Source organism: Aotus nancymaae, unplaced genomic scaffold, assembly GCF_030222135.1.
Source record: "Aotus nancymaae isolate 86718 unplaced genomic scaffold, 86718_ANA_hifiasm-v0.15.2.pri h1tg000041l, whole genome shotgun sequence".
NCBI lineage: Eukaryota > Metazoa > Chordata > Mammalia > Primates > Aotidae > Aotus > Aotus nancymaae.
Window position 1 is genome coordinate 9,856,716 of NW_026988455.1, and position 21,842 is coordinate 9,878,557.

Consider the following 21,842-nt stretch of genomic DNA (forward strand, 5'->3'; position numbering starts at 1 on the left):
ATGGTCAACTAGTAATTCCAGTACTCAATTTCCCCTTCGAGCTTCTTTTAGCAGCGAAAGTTTGAAGCCTCACACCACGCAACTCGCGCACACCGCCCTTCTTGGGCTCGGGGGCGGGGTGCCGCCCCGGAAGTACTTCCTCTTAGAGGCTGGGGCCTGCCGGAAGTGGCGCAGCGGCAGGGAGGGGCTCTTCACCCAGTCCGGCAGCAGAAGCTCGGCGTTCGGGTTACCCCTGCAGCGACGCCCCCTGGTCCCACAGATACCACTGCTGCTCCCGCCCTTTCGCTCCACGGCCGCGCAATGGGCACCCGTGACGACGAGTACGACTACCTCTTTAAAGGTGAGGCCATGGGCTCTCGCACTCTACACAGTCCCCGTTGGGGGACCTCGGACGCTCCCGGCGGACTCGCTTGCCGGCCACCCCTGCACTGATAGAGGCCTGCCTCAGCCCCTCCTTTCTGTGCGGTTCCGGCTCCTACCCAGCTCAGCGTCTTCTCCCCCGCTCAGACAGGGGTCCGCGTCACTTGCCGCTCTCTGAGCGACCTCCCCAGAGGCCTTCGCTGGCCTCAGAGCCCCTCCCTGCGTGTCCTTCCCCCGGTGAACTGCCTTTTCCCACATCGTCGAATTCCTTTCCCCGGGTTCCACGGCCCCGCCGCTCCTCCCACCGTCTCTCTTTTCGGGTGTAGCGCCCCCTCCCCCTCGGTGTACAACCTTCCCGGCTCGCGTCCTCTCTCGAAGCCCCTCTGACGGGTTCTTCGCTTCCCTCCTCGCCTTTCCTTCGGCGCAGACTCCCACTACAGGTCTTTTTCTTATCTGCCCCCTTTCCCCCCTCCCTTCGGACGGCCGCCCCCTCTTAGCTTCTCCCATTCCGGGTCCAGGACCCCGTAAAATCTGAGCGGGCCAGGGGCCCCCACTACCACCCCCTCCACCCCCTCCACCCCCACCACCCCCACCACCCCCACCTCTCGCCCGGCGGTTCTCGCGGTCCTTAACCTTCTTTGACCGCTCCTTCCCCCACTCCCCATTTGGCAACTCTTTCTCTACCTTCCCTCCCCAAATTGTGTTTAGAGCTCCCTTGTCTCCAGTGCGACTCGTGTAGTGGGAGGGAGGGTAAGAGGGATCGCCCATCACCCACGCGCGCACTTGTCGCAGTGACCCGGCAGGCTGACATTATTTCCCATCTAGCCTTTTATTCGCTTGCCTTCCTCATCCAGTAGCACCCAACCCTGGGTAACTCTTGACTCGGTTCGCGAGAAGGGTTTGCGGATGGGTGGTGGCTGTTATCCTTGCCAGACCTGAAGGCCCGGTTCCAGAGCAGGAAAGGTTGTGCGCTGCACAAATACTAGCTTGCTTTATCTCTCTGGACTGGTTGCTTCCTGCTGCAACGCTGGGAGGATCCAACAGGAAGGGAAGAGCCCTAGTTGGCCACATACCTTTCCCAAAAGGTTGGGGGTGGAAGGAAGTTGTGTACTCTTTTGGTCACATTAAATATTTGTTATAAGATATGGAAACATGTAGTGTGCCCTTGGATAAAACATATTGAAGGGTCAGGGGTGGTTAGAAAGAATTGCTTATGGGTTGAGTCCGGAAAGAATCCAGATAGTTTTTTTTTAAATCAACGAAGATAAAGGGTACATTTTTCAGTGAGAAGAGAGTACAGTAGATGCTTTTTTTGTTCGGTGAATGTGCTCTCACTCTGATGCTCTTTCTCTGCTCCTGAATTGGGAAGGTAGCCATCAGTAGTGTGCCGAACAAAGATCATTAGCAGTGAGGAAGAAGCCATTGCTAATAAAGCTTTACTGTGGAGGGTGGAGTTTAAAGAGTGTTAAGCATGGTGACTGTTTCTGATTTTGCCATTGGGTGCTAAGAATGATTGACTAAACCAGGGAGAAAGATTTCTTTGCTTTCCCAATACTTTGCAAATCTTGTTATACTAGCTTGCTGTCATACATACTCTTACCATCTCTTACTCCTCTGACCCAGAATATTCTATTGTATAGGGTGAACACTTTCAGTATCCACCCTCACCCCCATACTGGAAAGTACTTTCAGGGTACTTAATTCGTTTTACAAATACAAAACTGAGGCCTGGATTACAAAAAGTATACTACAACATACCTTTTGCCGAAGGCATCTGAGATGATGTGAAATTATTTGAGTCTCTTGAGACTTTGGGGTTAAAGGGAGGTTTGTGTTTTAAAATGTGGTGTGATGATGGTAGTGTGCCACTGACTGCCTTTGAAGTAATTGATTCAGAACAAAATGGACCGTCAGGGTGTTTCTCTTGTTTGGTTTGAACTTGAATGTTGGTTATAGAAGGTCTATTTATTTATTTATTTATTTGAGACAGAGTCTCGCTCTGTCGCCAGGTGCCAGGCTGGAGTGCAGTGGCGCGATCTCGGCTCACTGCAACCTCCACCTCCCTGGTTCAAGCAATTCTCCTGCCTCAGCCTCCCGAGTAGCTGAGACTACAGGTGCGCACGATCATGCCCAGCTAATTTTTGTATTTTTTTTTAGTAGAGACAGGGTTTCACCATGTTGGCCAGGATGGTCTCGGTCTCTTTACCTCGTGATCCGACCACCTCAGCCTCCCAAATCGCTGGGATTACAGGCGTGAGCCACCGCGCCCAGCTGGTCTTTTTAATTTTTAACAAAGAATGTTAAATATTCTGAATTGGCCTAAGGTTTTTCAACTTTTTGATTAGACCATCCTTCTAACAACAATTGAGAGCGCTGAGCTTTGGAATCACGTAGACCTCGGTTTAGATCCTGACTCAGGTCTTAAATTTACTTTGTGACCTTGGAAAAGTTCCCTTTTCTGAGTCTCAGATATCTCATTTATAAAAAGGAAAATACCTCCCTCTTATGATTGTTGTGAGAATTAAATGAGACTGTAAACTTTTAACCATGAGGACTCAATAAATAGTAATGTGAAAGAAGGTATTGTGGTTTTGTGTATATATATATGTATTTTGAAACAGGGTCTCCCTCTGTCCCCCAGGCGGGAGTGCAGTGGTGCAATCAAGGCTCACTGCAGTCTCCACCTCCCCAGGCTCAGGTGACCCTCCCACCTCTGCCTCCCTAGCTACTCCCTAGCTCCTGGGAGTAGCTGAGACTAGAAGACTGCACTACCACACCCAGCTAATTTTTTTTTGTTGTTAGTTTGTGTTTTTTTTTTTTTTGAAAGACAGGGTTTTGCCACGTTGCCCAGGCTGGTCTCACACTCTTGGACTTAAACAGCCTCCCAGAGTGCTGAGATTACAGGCGTGAGCCTGGCCTTTGTCAGTGTTTTGAACCTTAAATGTAGGTTCAACTACAAGAGCATTTAAATATTATTAAAGATACATAAAACCAGGAACTTCTAATGCATTTTATGTTTCCATGGGTTATGGTTTCATTTTATTGTGCATTTTGCTGTTTAAGATAGGGTGTTAAAAATTCTGCTGAGGAGTTGTTCTACTTTTTTTTTTTTTTTTTTTTAATTGAGATGGACTTTCACTCTTGTTGCCCAGGCTGGAGTGCAGTGGCGAGATCTCGGTTCACCGCAACCTCTGCCTCCTGGGTTCAAGTGAGTAGCTGGGATTATAGGCATGTACCACCACGCCCGTCTAATTTTGTATTTTTAGTAGAGGCAGAATTTCTCCATGTTGGTCAGGCTGGTCTTGAACTCCCGACTTCAGGTGATCAGCCTGCCTCAGCCTCCGAAGTGCTGGGATTATAGGCATGAACCACCATGCCTGGCTGGATTTCTACTTTTTTAAAGCTCTTACAGGATATGAGTCACTTTTTTTTTTTTTTTTTACTTTAATGCCAATCATTTAGCCAATTTCTTATTTATACAAGTATCCTACTTTAAAGTGAAGCAGAATGATTTTATTTTAAAATGGCTTTATTGTACAGAGATTTATTCACTGAGATAGACTGCAGCTGTCTCTACTTAGAAGAAGATTTACCTAGCAAATGCAATAGTTGAGGGAATTGGAGTTAGTTTCTGACTAACCAGTTGAAAATAAAGGGATATTTTGAGTAGTATGGGATGGAGTGGTTTAAATAGAAATGTAATGTGGGGGAAGCAGGACAGTTATTCTAAATTATGTATTTGTTCTTGAATATTAACCTTTAGTTAAGCCCAATAGTGAGACTTTTCGTGGGAGGGAATTACTTTTATTTTACTTAAGCTTGACTTTTTATTTTTAAAACTTTAACTTCATAAGTATTTACAAACAATATGGTTAAGGCCCTGTGGGACAGAAGTAAGCATCAGTTATAATTTCTGTTTATAAATATTGTGTGGCAGACACCAATCCAAAGTTACATTTTCTGAAAATATCTTGTTATATAGTCTATTGCTTAAGACATTTTCTTGGCTGGGTGCAGTGGCTCACGCCTGTAATCCCAGCACTTTGGGAGGCCAAGGCGGGCTGATCATGAGGTCAGGAGATTGAGACCATCGCGGTCAACATGGTGAAACCCCGTCTCTATTAAAAATACAAAAATTAGCTTGGCGTGGTGGCTCGCACCTCTGGTCCCAGCTAGTAGGGAGGCTGAGGCAGGAGAATTGCTTGAACCTGGGAGGTGGAGGTTGTGGTGAGCCGAGATGGCGCCATTGCACTCCAGCCTGGGCAACAAGAGTGAAACTCCATCTCAAAAAAAAAAAAAAAGACGTTTTCTTTTCAATCACATTGGAGGTCAGTAGTAATTAACCATCAGCTGATTGTCAGTAGAAATTATCGTAGGTACTTTGCTGTCTTATATCTTGGTAGTAGTTTTTCTTTAACAAGTTTTGGTTGAGCAACTCCATATTCTGCTGAATCTGGAAAAACTTGTCTAGACCGGAGTCTTATTGTATGCATTTTTTTTTTTTTTAAGGCAGGCTTTTCCTCCAGGCTGGAGTACCAGGGCACAGTCATAGCCCACTGCAGCCTCAAGTTCCTGTGCTCAAGAAATCCTCCTGCCTGCCTCAGCCTCTCAAGTAGCTGGGACTACAAATGTGCTCCACCATGCCTGGCTAATTTTTTTTTTTTAGACTATTCTACTTACAGACATTTAAACTCTTTTTGGTTTTTTTTTGGTAGAGACGGGGTCTCCCTACACTGCCCAGGCTGTTCTCAAACTCCTGGGCTCAAGGGATCCTCCCACCTTGGCCTCCCAGAATGCTGAGTTTATAGGCATTAGCCACTGTGCCCTGCCTTGAATGCACTGTATATTAAAAACTTTTGAGGAGGTTGGACTGTGAATATAGTTGAAAGAATAGAAATGTCTCCAAATTTATGAAAACCAGAATGAAAATTACCAGTTATTCTCTCAGGTGATAACTTTTAGGGTTGAGGTACTGTCTTTGATGAATTGAATTTTAGTTCAGTAAATTAGTTTGCAAGAGAAAGTATAAAACAATGTGGTTGAAGAGGTAGAAATTTTAATTAAACAATGGATAATTAACATGTATATTCTGCTTTTATGCATTTGGTAGCTTGATATTTAGGTATTTGTATTTAGTATTAGGTATTTTCGATGATACTCAAATACAGCAGATGTCTAGTTAACTGTTTTTTTTTTAGACCCCACCCCTTGAGATAACTGTTTTATACTGTATAAAACATTCATGAGTTTTGAGTTATTTTCAGATTTGAGTGCTATTTTTTATAGTGTTAACATTAATTGGTTACATTAAGAAAAAAGTTCCTGGCCAGGTGTGGTGGCTTACGCCTGTAATCCCAGCACTCTCAGAGACTGAGGTGGGCAGATCACAAGGTCAGGAGTTTGAGAACAGCCTGAGCAACATGGTGGAACTCTATCTCTACTAAAAATACAAAAATTAGCTGGGCCAATAGTGGTGTGTGCCTGTAATCCTAGCTACTCGGGAGGCTGAGGCAGGAGAATCGCTTGAACCCGGTAGGTAGAGGTTGCAATGAGCCAAGATCGCACCACTGCACTCCAGCCTGGGCTACAGAGTGGGACTCTGACACACACACACACACACACACACACACACACACACACACACCCCCACCCACCCCAGAAAAAAAAAACAAAAAAGAACAAGTTTCCTTACTATCTATCTTTATGATGGCATAAGGAATTGAGATTGGTGAGATAATGAAAATAATCATTAGTTAAAAGTGGAGATAAAAAGGGAGGAAACCACAACTTGAAAAGTGCTGGCTTTGGCCAGGCATGGTAGCTCATGCCTGTAGTCCCAGGACTTTGGGAGGCCAAGGCAGGTGGATCTTTTGAGCCCAGGAGTTTGAGACCAGCCTGGGCAACATGGCAAAACCCTATCTCAGAAAATACAAAAAATTAGCTGAGCATGTTGGCATGTGCCTGTAGTTCTAGCTGCTAAGGAGGCTGTGATGGGAGGATCCTCTGAGCCTGGAAAGTCTAGGCCGCAGTGAGCCTTGCTTGTGCTGCTGCATGCACTCCAGCCTGGGCGACAGTGAGACCGTCTCAAAAAAATAGAACGAAAGAAAGTGCTGGATTTTTTCTTTTTTTTGGAGACAAGTTCTAGCTGTATTACCCAGGCTAGAGTGCAGTGGCACAATCCAGGCTTACCGCAACCTCTGCCTCCCAGGCTCAAGCCATTCTTCCGCCTCAGCCTCCTGAGTAGTTGGGACTAGAGGCATGTACCACCATGCCCAGCTAATTTTTTTGTTTGTATTTATTTATGTATTTTTTGTGTATTTAAGTTTTTTTTTTTTTTTTGTATAAGTGACTCAAAGGCCATTTCCTTAGCAAACATCCAGGCTTTTGTACTAAGAAGCAATAGTCAATGTATCTTGTTAATAGTAGACTATTAAACAAAATAGTAGACTATTACCAAAACTGAGATTTGACTTCATAGCTGAACCAAGGTGGACCTTGGAAACTAATATATCAACTAACCATCCTGTAAAATTGGAAGTGCATTCTTTTGTACATAACTTTAATAGCTGACATTTTCTTCTGTCAAGTAAAAGCATATAATGTATGTGTTTGCCACAGCACCGTTGATACCCTCCAGTTGACTCTCTAGTTAGAAATAACCACTCTTTGTGCTGCATTGGAGTCATTGCCTCCTGAATGATTTCTTGCTGAATCAGCTGACTAAGGAAGCCAGAAAGATATGCGTTTGATAATGTACTCCGTCCAAGGCTGTGAAAAGGCCAGCTTATATCTGCTCCTGTGGCAAAGAGGGAATGTATAATGGACTCTCTTTGCCCTTTGTCCAGAGTGCAGTGAGGTCTCAGTTTTTACCTTTCTTTCTACTCTTGCCACCAAATCCTGGTCTCTTTAGTAAGGAATGGTCTTATTCCTTGGCCTTATTTTTGTATGTTTGATTTTCTAGTCCTGGTGTCTAAATTAATTAGCTAGTTTAGATAGATAAGAAGTCTTAGTAGTCAAAAGTAGGAATGAATATAATGTTTCCTGAAATGCTGATATAAATTTTTACAAAGGAAAAATGTCTGTCTCAGATTCTGTAAACCTGTGAACTCGTTTTGAACTTTAAATTCAAAATACAAAATAGAAAATGCATTTAAACAACTTAACTGCCTATTTGTCCTTTGTTTTTAAAATTCTTAAGTGTAATATCAGCTTTGGTGAAGAAGAATCTCCATGTATTTAGTTTGCAAATAAACTGCCTCCTATAGAAATCACAGAAAGCAAATTAATCTAATTAAGTCCTATTTTTAAAAAAATCATGGAGTCATAAGTGAAAGTATATGCCCTCCTTGTTTTTTTTTTTTCTTTCTTTTTTTGGAGACAAAGTGTCAGTGTGTGGTCCAGGCTGGAGTGCAGTGGCAGAATCTCAGCTTACTGCAACCTCTGCTTCCTGGGTTGAAGCGATTCTCATGCCTCAGGCCCCCAAGTAGTTTGTATTACAGGCTCCCCCCACCATGCCTTGGCTAATTTTTGTATTTTTAGTGGAGATGGCCACCATGTTGGCCAGGCTGATCTCGAACTCTTGGCCTCAAGCAATCTGCCCACCTTGGCCTCCCAAAGTGTTGGTATTACAGATGTGAGTCACCACACCCAGCACTTGCGTTGGTTTTGATTCACAGTATGTCAGAATTATTAGTTAGCTTCCTAGCACCCCTCTTTATCTTTAGTGGGGTGGAGTTTTTGGCAGAGGGGGTCTTTAACTTTGTACCAATCTGATAAATCCAACTATTAGGGTCATTTTAGTTTCTGTGATCTGCGTGGTGAAGTTTACAAACCCTATGCCTCATACATTAAATGTTTTTCATTTTGCCTAGGTGTGAGTCCTGAAGTCACATCCAGTCTTTGATGAAACTAAGTGTATTCATTCTGTCCTTCCCTACTCACTAACAGCCTTTGTTGTTTTCATGTCTGATACATTTTAATACCATAAATTGTTCGTTTAGTTTAGGATTTATCCTTGACGTTACCTTCTAAAGTAGTAAGATTGGCATAGCATTGATGGTAATTAATGCTTGTCATCAGTGCCAAGTGCATCTGTGATTAAAACTACATGTTTCAGACAGGGTATGGTATCTGTGCTAAGCAGATGATGTTTAGAAGTCATTATGCAGGTAGAAACAGGCTGAAAAGAATAAATCGGTTTTATTGATTGGTAACTGGTCAAGAACATGGGCTATTCAGCTCCCTGCCCCCATTCCTTTTTAAAAATCATATACCTTATTTTTCTTGCTTTATTTACTCTGAGGCCAAACTTCATTCTGTTGAAAGCATAGTGGTATTCTGAATATGTTTGCCTCATTCATCTGACATTAAGTTCTTTGTCTTTCCAGTTGTCCTTATTGGAGATTCTGGTGTTGGAAAGAGTAATCTCCTGTCTCGATTTACTCGAAATGAGTTCAATCTGGAAAGCAAGAGCACCATTGGAGTAGAGTTTGCAACAAGAAGCATCCAGGTTGATGGAAAAACAATAAAGGCACAGATATGGGACACAGCAGGGCAAGAGCGATACCGAGCTATAACATCGGCGTAAGTCTTCCAGTTTTTAAGTTTTGTGAAATGGGTTGCCATCAAGTGAATTAGCTGACTGCTTTTTTTTTTTCATTTAAGAATTCTAGTGTTAGTAATCCTTAGAAATTTATTTATGAGTATGTTTTTAAAACTCATAATCCATATTTGAGTTCTTCCTGGTGTTTGTTTCCATCTTGTGGTGGTTTTCTGATATTAAATATGTTCTGCTTTCAGATATTACCGTGGAGCTGTAGGTGCCTTATTGGTTTATGACATTGCTAAACATCTCACATATGAAAATGTAGAGCGATGGCTGAAAGAACTGAGAGATCATGCTGATAGTAACATTGTTATCATGCTTGTGGGCAATAAGAGTGATCTACGTCACCTCAGGGCAGTTCCTACAGATGAAGCAAGAGCTTTTGCAGGTTAGTGATAGGAATTCCGTGTTATTTCTTACCGTTGTGTCTTGTGGTTTTGATACCTTTCCAGTGAAAGTAATAGGTTATAATAGTTTCAGGAAGGTAAGCATGAATGCTTAGCAAGAATTGTTTTGAAAGTTTGTGATGACTGTATAGCTTTTTTGCTTTGAGTCATTTAAGTACGAATATTTTGCTGCCAAAAAAATGAATATAAACGTTGTATTTCCTGTCTCTTTTTCTATTACGTTCCTGTGTTTACAAAGTGGGAGTGAAAGGTAGAGGCTCAGGGAGTGTCAGGGACCAACAGGGATGCAGCTGCTTAGGAGCTATAACTTTGGCTTCATAAAGAATTCACATGTCTTTTGCCCCTGTTCTGGTAGGGACAGTGTGCCAGAAGACAACGTTGTGCATTCGTGCCTAGTGAAAGTCTTACCTTTGCACTAGTACTTATGCTGTGAATAACTTTCTATAACAGTTTGTAAATTTCCCATGCAAGAATAGCTTTATTGTAAATAATATGGCTACAACATTCTAACTGAATACTGTAGCTAATGTGGTTGGTGGAGAGGATAGCAAGAAGTGGAAATAGCTGGGTATTTGATAAATTTTTACCACATTTTAGGTGGTGTCATTCATTGCTAGTGAGCAGTAGTATTTAGATGTAACAAGTATTTATTTTAATTAAGACACCGATGACAGTTTCTCACTTTTGTTTTGTTTTTTTTGAGAGCCAGGATCTCATTCTGTCACCCAGGCTAGAGTACAGTGGTACAATCAAGGCTTACTTCAGCCTTGATCTCCTGGGCTCAAGTAATCTTCTACCTCAGCCTGCCAAGTAGCTGGGACTACGGATATGTGCCACCATACTCAGCTAATTGTTTTGTATTTTTTGTAGAGATGGGTTTTTGCCTTGTTGCCCAAGCTGTTCTCAAACTCCTGGGCTCAAGCAGTCTGCCTGCCTTGGCCTGCCAAAGTGCTGGGATTATAGGAGTGAGCCACCATGCCCAGCCCTCTATTATTTTTAATCTATTAAAGTGTAAATATTAAAGTGTAAGTAGGGTTGGGCATGATGACTCATGCCCGTAATCTCAGCATTTTGGGAGACTGAGGCAGGAGAAACACTTGAGGCCAGAAGTTCAAGACCAGGCTGGGCAACATAGTTTCAGTAAAGAAGTAAATAAGAAAGTAAATAAATAAATAAAATGTAAATAGAATGGTGCCCTTACTGTCCCAGAAGTTGAGACAGTAGATTTTAAAAAGTTCTGTTATTTTTCCTTTTGAGGGCTTGCGTATATCCTATTCCTTGTTTTAAAACTTGACAGGACTGAATTTTTTTTTTTGTCTTTTTTAAGACTGATTTTTTTGTGTCTCCCCACAGAAAAGAATGGTTTATCATTCATTGAGACCTCTGCTCTAGACTCTACAAATGTAGAAGCTGCTTTTCAGACAATTTTAACAGGTAAGACTTGTATTTTCAGATTACACCAGTAGGAACTGGAAGTTTTTGGAAGGTAATTTAAACAAACTAATCAGTAACTGAACTATATATTAGCTGAAAATGATGATCATTTGAGAGCTACTCTAGCAAAAGCTGTTTAGAGTTCAAAATTACAACCCTTGCTCATTGAGCTTCAGTTGTCCTAATTCATCTAATTTATAGTGGGAAAAATATTTTGAACATAATTCATTCACTTCCATTATTACTTCAGTCCAGGTATTCCATTGTTCATGGTCACAAACATAAAGTAATGTTTAAATGTACTTTTATAAGGTATATATTGAGATCTCAGCTATAGAAAGATATAAATGCCCTTTTGAAATTCAGTAAAGAAAAAGCTAGGGAAAAAACATATTTTTAAAAATTATAGTGACAAAATTCTCTCATGATGTATTATAGAAGAAAGGTATCACTTGCCTCTTCTATATTGTATCATGGGAGATAATTGGTAGATAAAAGCAGCCAATGATTATTACATACAGAAAAGTTTAAAAAAGTAGTGGGAAAGAGATAGAATTCATGCTGTTTTGTGAATGACCAGGTCAGCCTCTGAGATAAGAAGTGTTCACTCATATTTATTCTGACACTATTACAATAACCAGATTATTAGTAAGATTAGTCTTAATCTTCTAATGAGTACTTTGATGGGTTGTTTTTAAATACTTTAAAATTGTATTTTAAGAACTCATGATTCAAATTGTGGTCTTAATATATAGTACAGTTTTACATGGCCTTGTTCTAAAAAGTCTATATGGAGATATGGTTAAATGAGTTTACAATTATAATGTAACAAGTTTTGATTTATTGTTTGTATGCAGAGCCCCTATATTAGAGATTAACAGATTTTTAACTTTAACATATTATCTTTTTTTACTGTAAAAATGTAAGAGTAAAGTCAAGGAGTTAAGATTTGGAAGCCTGACTTGGGTTCTAGTCCTGGCTCCTCCACTTATTAATTGTGTAATCTTAGGCAAGTGACCTAACCCTTTTAGACCTTAATTTCTCCATCTGTAAAATTCATATATATTTTGAGGAGTTTTGTTAATTCCTTTTTGAGAGAAGGCTTATATTTATAAAATCTTGTGATAGGATTTGACTTTACTGTTGGGACCTAAAGGGTTTTTGTCTCAGTAACCCTCATCAAAGAATGATCTGTTACTGCCCTAGACTCCAAAAATGAGTACCTGTAAAGTACTCATTTTGAATACTTGTAAAGTAGTTATCTATCCCTGTTACATGGAGAACATTTGGTAAATTAGTAGCTAAATAGCAATTAAGGGATGAGAAAATTGGTGATTTATGGACCTATTTTATTATTGTTTTCTGTTACAGAAGATAGTGTCTTTGGAATACAGTAGCTTTCCTTTAGAAGGTTCTCTGTCAAAATTTCACTGCAGATTGTTTTAAGCAAGGAAGATTTGATTAAATTTGCAGTATGTCTGCAGGTCCTTGTTTTCTTTATAGCTATTTGTATGGATTTCATTGAGTTAACATGTAGAGTACTAGATTGAGACTCAGGAGTTCTAGAACATTACAGTTTTATCACTTTGCTTCTACTCCTTGTTTAACTAAAATCACTGAACCTCCCTGTTCCTCAGAGTCATAGTCTTAAAACATGTGAATTAAATTACCTTATACATCTGTGAGCCTTTTAAGGCCTCCGAAAATCGCATCTGAAAAAAACTTTTTAGTCAGTCCTCATTGTTGGGATATTTTTAATGTTCCATCAAATCTCCTCTGCTGTAATTCTGGCCCATTTATTCTGATATTAAGTGAAGATGAGCCCAAGTCTTCCATCTGCAGTTAATTATTGTATGCATCATTTTGTAACACTGAACTTCTGATCCACTCAAACATGAACTAGTCAGTACTTAAAATGAGCCATTTTGTCTTTAAAGATGAGAGCGGGCACGGTGATGCACACCTGTAATCCCAGCACTTTGGGAGGCTGAGGCAGGCAGATTGCTTGAGCTCAAACATCCTAACACCTGTAGAATAACACAGATGTCTGCTGTCACATGCAGTGATCTCAAAAGTTCAAGACCAGACTGGGCAACATGGTGAAACCCTGTCTCTACAAAAAGACACAAAAAATTAGCCGAGTGTGGTAGTGTGTGCCCCTGTAGTCCCAGCTGAGGTGGGAGTATTGCTTGAGCCTGGGAGGTTTAGGCTGCAGTGAGTTGAGATCATGCCACTGCACTCCAGCCTGGGGGGGCAGAGTCAGACCCTGTCTCAAAAAAATAAAATAAAATAAAATAAGAGGATGAACATATGTGTATTTTTCTTAAAAATTTAGATTGAACTTTTGTTACTGCTTAATTGTTGCTTGAAAGCAAAGAAGAGTTTAGTTTCACTTGATACCACTTCCTTTCTATATTCCCTATTTCCTCAGCTTCCTGCATAAATCTCACTGTTGGTCTGTTGGGTCAGAGATCACTGCATGTGGCAACAGCCATCTGTGTTATTCTGCAGGTGTTAGGATGTTTGTTCTAAACTTTTTTCCCCTTATATGCAAGCGGAAGTATTAATGCATAGAGAAAACAGTAAAGAGATCAGTAACTTCATTGCACTTGATTCTACCTTAAATGTTAACAGTCTTAAGGGAGTATTTACATTGTATTTTGATACTGCTGAAAGAAAAAATAGTTTTAAATTTTTTAAAAAATTGAAATGAGGTCTTACTGGGGTGTTGCCCAGTCTGGTCTTGAACTCCTGAGCTCAAGCCATCTGCCTGCTTTGGCCTCCCAAAGTGCTGGGATTATAAGCATGAGCCACCATGCCTGTCCAAAAATTTTAAGTTGTAAAATTATTATTGGAAAATTTACATTATTACTTCAGAGTTAATTACGTTGTCTGTTTTAGTATAGACCCATGGCATTCTTGACACTCATGAATTTGAGTCACTCCATGAGATTTTTTGCTGATGGTATATATATATATATATATATATATATATTTGGAGATGAAGCTTTGCTCTTGTTGGCTGGAGTGCAATGGTGTGATCTCGGCTCACTGCAACTTCTGCCTCCCAGGCAGAAGCAATTCTCCTGTCTTGGCCTCCTGAGTAGCTGGGATTACAGACGCCTGCTACCATGTCCAGCTAATTTTTTGTATTTTTTCATAGAGACAGGTTTTTACCATGTTGACCATGGCTGGTCTTGAACTCCTAACCTCAGGTGATCCACCCACCTCGGCCTCCCAAAGTGCTGGGATTACAGGCATGAGCCACCATGCTTGGCTGCTGATGGTATTTTTTTTAGAGGTAGTTTACTAGTATGAGAGTGAGACTGGTAGATTGCTCAGCCTCTGAATTTCAGTGCAGCTTTGTCTTTTCTCCTTAAGTTCACTAAAGGGTGTTTTTAATGCATACCTTTTACTTTTTTTCTTTTAATTTTGCATTTTGACAGTTTCAAATTTAAAGAGGTTGAAATAATAGTATAAAGAATGTGCAAATAGCGTTCACCTATATTCCTCAAATGTTAATATTTTAACACATCTGCTTTATCCTTTTCTTTCTCTTCTCTCTAAATATATATATATTTTTCTGCACCATGTGAGATTAAGTGGTAGACATGATGCTGCTCATCTTTGAGTACTTTCAGTGTATATTTTGTAAAAACAAGGACAATCTCTTTCATAGCCACAGTATAATTACCAAAATCAGAGAGATAATAGTGCCACGTCAGTGTTTAATTACAGACCTTATTCAGATTTTGCCAGTTGTTCCAATAATACCCTTATTAGCCAAAGAAAGCTCAAGATCAGATCATGCATTTCATTCAGTGGTCATATCTCTTTAGTCTGTAATCTGGAACAGTTCCTCAATCTTTTGTTTATTGACCTTGACATTTTTGAAGGGTACAGTCCAGTTATTTTGTTGTGTACCTCAGTTTGGGTTTATCTGATGTTTCCTCATGATTAAACTCAGGTTATACACTTTTCACTGAAACCACAGAAGTGTTCTCAGGGCACTATATTAGGAGGTTTGTGATAATGGGATGTCTTCTTAATTACTAGTGATGTTAACTTTGACTACTTGGTTAAGGTGATATCTGCTAGGTTTCTCTACGAATTAATATGTCCAGGATATCTTTTTAGTATGAAGACTAAATTTTTTTTTTTAATCCCCGAGTCGTGCTCTGTCAACCCAGGCAGGAGTGCAGTGGTGCGATCTTGGCTCACTGCAACCTCTACCTCCTAGATTCAAGCAATTCTCCTGTCTCAGCACCCCCGAGTAGCTGGGAGCATAGGGCTGAGCCACAATGCCCTACTAATTTTGTATCTTAAGTAGAGATGGCTTTTCACCGTGTTGGCCAGGCTGGTCTCTTGACTCCTGACCTCACGTGATCTGCCTGCCTCAGCCTCCCAAAGTTCTGAGATTACAGGTGAGAGCCACCGAGCCTGTCCTTATTCTAGTTTTGGTACGTCAGAAACTTTCCATGACAAAAAGTTAAAAAGAGATGTATTAACTGAATTACTACATTTTTTCCAAATTAAGAAATAATTTCTCAGAGGTTGAAAAACTGTAAGCTGTAGTCAACTGAATATGTAAACTAACAAAAACAAACAGCAACTGTTTCTTATACTCTTTTGGGGGAGGAGGGGAGTGACTAAAATTTATGTCTGAGAAGGTTGACAGTGGTTCAGATGTGAAGAGGCATTAAGGAAAAACAACTAGGATCCAGTAAAGACAGGCTACTAAAATTAAAAAAGGGATATGAAATCTTTATTTAGATTCCTTTCAGTGGAAAAGGATGGGATGGGAGTGTGCCAAGGGTAAAGAAAAGGATTTACCTTTCAGTCATTCAATCAGATGAGTGGCTAAGGAATAAAGATAATGATCTTTTTTTTTTTTTTTTAAAAAAAGATGGGGTTTCACCATAATGGCCAGGCTGGTCTTGAACTCTTGACCTCAGGTGATCCACCCACCTTGGCCTCCCAAAGTGCTAGGATTACAGGCGTAAGCTACTGCCCGGCCAGATAATTATCTTTAAGCTTTCTCTCTAATCTCAAACTGGGAGGCTCTTCTTTTTCAAGTGTAAATTATGTGTGTAGATTAAGATGAAATATGTGACCCACTGTAAGTTTTAACTTTTTAATAAATTGTTTTGAAAATTAAGTTAGGGGAACCAAAACAAAAAAAAATTAATGTTCTTACATAAAAAACAAATATACATAATACTGGAAGAGAGGGAAAAGCAGACTTCTCAAAGAACGTAGAGAAGTAAATAATTAAAGAGATCTCATTACAAAGCAAGAAATTTGAGCAATGTTGGTGTCTACAAATACAGCATACTGTTTTTTAGAAATGGATTACTGCTACATTTATTCCAGTTACCAAAAAGGAGGATGTCTGCTAATAAAAATGCCACCAAAGCAATAAAGAGTGATTGGCTTTAAGAGGTTCCTGAAGTAATTTACATACAGAGTCTCTTGTGGCTGGGCGTGTCATTAAAAAAAAACCCAAAAACCGATAAGAAAGTAGGAAGCAGGTAACTTCTAGCTATCTGATTAGAGAAGGTTATTTCATTGGGAGTTTTGTGGGGGAGGTGGGTAGGAACTTGCTAAACTAGATCTATTTCCTTCTTTCAAAGGCATGTTCTCCTTTAGAACCAAATGAATATAACAATTCCTATGCGGTTCTCCCCTCCACCCCCCCCCGACCCCCACCTTTTTTTGGCAGAGGGAGTCTCACTCTGTTGCCCAGGCTGGAGTGCAGTGGTGTGATCTCAGCTCACTGTGACCTCTGCCTCCCGGGTTCAAGCAGTTCTCCTGCCTCAGCCTCCCAAGTATCTGGGACTACTGGCGCACACCACCACATCCAGCAATTTTTTGTATTTTACTAGAGAAGGGGTCACCTTGTTGCCCAGGCTGGTCTCAAACCCTTGAGCTCAGGCAATCTGCCCACCTCGGCCTCCCAAAGTGTAGGGATTACAGGTGTGAGCTACGGTACCTGGCCTTTTAAGAGGTACAAAGGATAGGTAAAAGGAAGAAAAATAATCATGCTTTATCAATCTTTTATCATTTAGATTTCTCTTGTAGGAGATCTAAATTAAAGTAAAATAGTAATATCAGATGGCTTTAAATATAATGAGATAAGCTTTATTAGCTTTATTTAGCTAAATAAAAAGGACAGGCTGGCATGCTGGCTCACGCTTGTAATTCCAGCATTTTGGGAGGCCAGGGCGGGCGGATCACCTGAGGTCAGGAGTTCAAGCCTGACCAACATGGGAAACCTTGTCTCTACTAAAAAAAAAAAAAAAAAATTAGTCGTGCGTGGTGATGGGCACCTGTAATCCCAACCACTTGGGAGGCTGAGGCTAGCAAATCGCTTGACCCAGGAGGTGGAGGTTGCAGTGACCGGAGATTGCGCCATTGGACTCCAGCCTGGGTGACGAGTGAAACTCCGGTCTTAAAAATAAATAAGTAAAATAAAAATAAGAAAAGGACATATGCCTGTTTCTACTGTAATGGAAGTGTGGATCCAGTTGCAAAGTAATTCTAAGGCAGTTAAATACAATTGTTCCAAATTAGGTAACAAGAGTTAAAATTTTTCAGTCTCTTCAAAAATTGTGAAATCAGCAGAGGCCTAAGATACTCCATTCCAGCCTAAGGTGGACTTATCAGATCCCTTGAAACCCAGTTCACCATGTAAGTTTTTTTTTTTATTGAGGCAGGGTCTCCCTCTGTTGTCCAGGATGGAGTATAGTGGCACTATCACAGCATACTGCAGCCTCACCTCCTGGGCTCAAGTGATCCTCCTACCTCAGCCTCCCAAGTAGCTGGGTCTATAGGTGTGCCACCATGTCCAGCTAATTTTTAAACTTTTTGTAGATACAGGGTCTTGCCATGTTATCCAGGCTGGTGTTGAACTCCTGGGCTCAAAGAAATTCTCCTGCACCAGCCTCCCAAAGTGCTCTAGGATTATAGGTGTGAGCCCTTGAGCCTGACCCATGTAAGCTTCTTGAAAATAAAAACAATACTCTCATTTAATAAACTGACATGTATTTAAAGTATTGCCACTTGCCAAGAACAAAGCTACAACTACACCTAATTAAAAGATTCTCACTACTCTAATAAAATTAATACCTGAAAACTTTAGCCCCACTTTACAGAGTATATATGCTAAATCAGGTAAAATAAATGGCACCGTGGCTCATGCCTATAATCCCAGCACTTTTCGAGGCCAAAGCGGGTGGATCACAAGGTCAAGAGATAGAGACCATCCTGGCGAACATGGTGAAACCTTGTCTTTACTAAAAATAACAAAAATTAGCTGGGTGTGGTAGCACAGGCCTGTAGTCCCAAGGTACTCTGGAGGCTGAGGCAGAAGAATCGCTTGAACCTGGAAAGCAGAAGTTACAGTGAGCCAAGATTGTGCCACTGCACTCCAGCCTGGCAACTGAGCTAGACTGTCTCTTTCATTTTTTTTTTTTTTCTTTTTTCTTTATGGTCCCATTCTTTTCTAAGAGACTCTGTCTCAAAAAAACAAAAAAAAAACCAAACAACCCAAAAAACTTTCAGCTACAGAATTAAGAATTTAGGCTGGGTGCCTGTAATTGCAGCACTTTGGGAGGTCCAGGCTTGCAGATCACCTGAGGTCAGGCGTTCAAGACCAGCCTGACCAACATGGTGAAACCCCATCTCTACTAAAAATACACAGATTAGCCGGTCGTGGTGGCATGCAACTGTAATCCCAGCTACTTGGGAAGTGGAGGCAGGAGAATCACTTGAACCTGGGAGGTGGAGATTGCAGTGAGCCAAGATCATGCCATTGCATTCCAGCCTGGGTGACAGAGCAAGACTCTGTCTCAAGAAAAAAAAAAAAACAAAATGCAAAAGCAGAATAGTAGCATGAAATCCCATGTAGCCATCAGCAGCCACCAGCTTATGACCAGTCTTTCCTCTACCTCCTTCCTTCATTACTTTGAAACAAATCCCAGCTGTTACTTCATTTCATTTGTAGACATTTTGGGATGTATATCTAAAATATTAGAATGTAAACTCATAACAAAACCACTTAAAAATTGGCAATAAAAACTAAAAAAAAGAGGGAAAAAAATTGGCAATAATTCCTTATCCTATTATCTAAGCAATATTAAAATTTCCTGTATCAATTTTTTTTCCAGTTCAAATTAGCATCCAAATAATATTCATTTATTGCAGGTGGTTGATATGTTCTCAGAGCAGTTTGAAAATATGCGTCTTTCTTTTTTTTCTCTATAACTTTAAAAGATTTTCAAGTATTACAGAATGAATACAGTGGACACTATTGAATCTTCCTCTAGAATCATCAATTGTTAACATTTTGCCACATTTTTTAATCTTTCTGTATGTATATACTTTTTCTCCCCTTATTCAGTCTTTGAAAGTAAATTGTAGACATTGTGGCACTTTGCTACTAAATACTTACACATTTTATCTCTTAAAAACAAGGTATTCTCAGTGGACATGGTAGTTTACGCCTGTAATCCCAGCACTTTGGGAGGCCGAGGTGGGTGGATCACCTGAGGTCAGGAGTTTGAGACCAGCCTGGCCAACATGGTGAAACCCTTCTCTACTAAAAATACAAAAATTAGCTGGGTGTGGTGGCACAGGCCTGTAGTCCCAGCTACTCAGGAGGCTGAAGCAGGAGAATCGCTTGAACCCAGGAGGTGGCCTCCGCTTACCTTGGTGTCCCAAAGTGCTGGGATTACAGGCGTGAGCTACCACAGCCCAGCCTGGTTTACTTCTTTAAACAAAGATTTGACTGGGTGAAACTTTCCCTCTGAAATGGAAAAATCTTTGTTTCTTTTCTTACCCTAAGGGCAATTGTTAAAATAAAGGGTTGACTGTAATCAGTGGCTGTTTGAATATAAAACTTTATGTATTCTCTGTTTAATTTCCTTATGATCTTTGATGCAAGTGTATCTCCTACCTCTACGTATCTTTTATCCTATTGATAGGTTTATTCACATTAAGTCTTGTGGTTTCTTTTTTCCTTCAGAGATTTACCGCATTGTTTCTCAGAAGCAAATGTCAGACAGACGGGAAAATGACATGTCTCCAAGCAACAATGTGGTTCCTATTCATGTTCCACCAACCACTGAAAACAAGCCAAAGGTGCAGTGCTGTCAGAACATCTAAGGCATTTCTCTTCTCCCTTAGAAGGCTGTGTATAGTCCATTTCCCAGGTCTGAGATTTAAATATATTTGTAATTCCTGTGTCACTTTTGTGTTTTATTACTTCCTACTTATGAATTTTTCCATGTCTTAAGTCTTTTGATTTTAGCTTTATAAAATCATCCACTTGTCCCGAATGACTGCAGCTTTTTTTTCATGCTATGGCTTCACTAGCCTTAGTTTAATAAACTGAATGTTTGGATTCCTCAATTATTGTTTACTTTTCATCATGGAAGCCTGTCGTTGTAGGACATAATAGAACTTGATCACTTGAAGCTCAGACCTATTGGTCTTGATCAAATCAAACTCAGAAGACCTTAGAAATAAGCTACCATTTTGCCACAGAGCAGCTTATAGGTAATATACTCTTCTCTCAGTGCAGTGTATATTTCCACAAATCTAAGAATTGCCCTATAAACATAGCAGGATTTTGAGAGCTTGACAATTTTCCATTATTCTGGACATCAATTTCTAAAATGCCTTAATGGGTTTATGTAGTTGAGTAAATTTTGTTTTTAAATTTTTGTAAGCATCAAAGTTGATTAGAGAAGGGGGCACTTTTTCTGGAGAAGAATTCTCTTAATAAACACAAGATTGTTACAGTTTCATTAGTAATATGGTTATGGGGCCGTAAGTTAAACAGTGCTGCCTGTCAGGCTGTGAACTGGAGAGACTTGTGGAATTCCATCTCAGGTGCCTCTGTTGCAATGATCAGGCAGCCCAGAACATTTAAATGATCTATAATAATTTCCAAGTAGTAGATTATGTGGCATTTTATTGCTCAGGCAATAACTGGTTTAATGCTGGTAGTATCAAAATTTGAAGTGTTAATTTTGTCTTAAAACCTTCCAGTAAGTGAAATGCAACCTAGTTTTATCACCATAATCCACCAGCAGGCATGGATAATTATTTTAACAATGCTAATATTTTGAGTTTTGCAGTATATTATTTCCATTATATTATGGAAATATTCCTATAGTCCTATATTCCTATAGTCCAGTTAAAGCTTTGGTTTCAGTATGTCTAAAGAATACAGTGAGAGGTTAATTTCTGCTCAAGTGGTACCACTTAAAGGCATGTATTCTTTTAGTATGTAAAATGAAATAGTACCTTGAGTTTAAATAGAATGCATTTAGGCATTGTAGAGACCTGAAATAGTTTTCTTCCACTACATTGTTGAAACAATGAAGCAATTAGTTTCTCATTCAGAAATGTGCACACTAATATTTAGTTTTGCTTTCTCGTGGATAATATTAAGCACTTACTCTGCAGTTTTCTGGAAGTTGTGTCAACTGCAGTGATACTATTCAGGATGATGGGAAGGGAAATCCCCAAAAATATGTATGTGTGGGCTTGCTTAGATTACTATATTTCATCGTTAATCTTTTGTCTTTTGCGGTGCTCATGATGTGTGGGGCACACGGAAGGCATTGCTGTAGTCAGTCATTTTGGTTTTCTTCTATAGCCATTTTATTATTTTAGTGTGTTGGTTATGAAGATATTATCTATTTGTAAATTGCTACTTTGTATTTTATGCATGCTCTGTAATTTGATTTTTTTTTTTTTTTTAGAAATTGATTTGGAATATATTCACATTCTAATAAACAGTTATAGGGGTATTATTTCTGATGTTGTCAGATTACATTTTTCCTTTGAGTGCTTTGGATGCAGCTGTGGAATCTTGATGTAAAAGCATAGGTTCTTGCATTACTGAGTAAACATTGAATTGAGAGCATCAGTGTGTGAATTCAGCTTTGATTTTAGACCTGCAGTTGAATTATGCTTTTCTTGGAAAAAGTATGTTCCAAAACATTAGGAAAGTAGTGTGTACTTTC

At 40.1% G+C, this 21,842-nt stretch overlaps 1 protein-coding gene across 1 annotated transcript; it reads left to right on the forward strand.

Annotated features, from left to right (window-relative positions):
- The first annotated feature begins 208 nt into the window (after positions 1-208).
- RAB11A (RAB11A, member RAS oncogene family) lies at positions 209-21,742 on the forward strand. Its single transcript, XM_012454505.3, has 5 exons — positions 209-340; positions 8,748-8,943; positions 9,160-9,353; positions 10,726-10,806; positions 19,832-21,742. Exons 1-5 carry the CDS (start codon positions 301-303, stop codon positions 19,969-19,971), a joined length of 651 nt encoding a protein of 216 aa, XP_012309928.1. The 5' UTR covers positions 209-300; the 3' UTR covers positions 19,972-21,742.
- Positions 21,743-21,842: the final 100 nt, after the last annotated feature.

Bases quoted from the DNA above. Each gene is read 5' to 3' on its own strand.
- RAB11A (XM_012454505.3), top strand. From the start codon at position 301: ATGGGCACCCGTGACGACGAGTACGACTACCTCTTTAAAG. The intron at 8,944-9,159 runs GTAAGTCTTCCA...TTCTGCTTTCAG, and splicing joins TACCGAGCTATAACATCGGC to ATATTACCGTGGAGCTGTAG. The intron at 9,354-10,725 runs GTTAGTGATAGG...GTCTCCCCACAG, and splicing joins TGAAGCAAGAGCTTTTGCAG to AAAAGAATGGTTTATCATTC.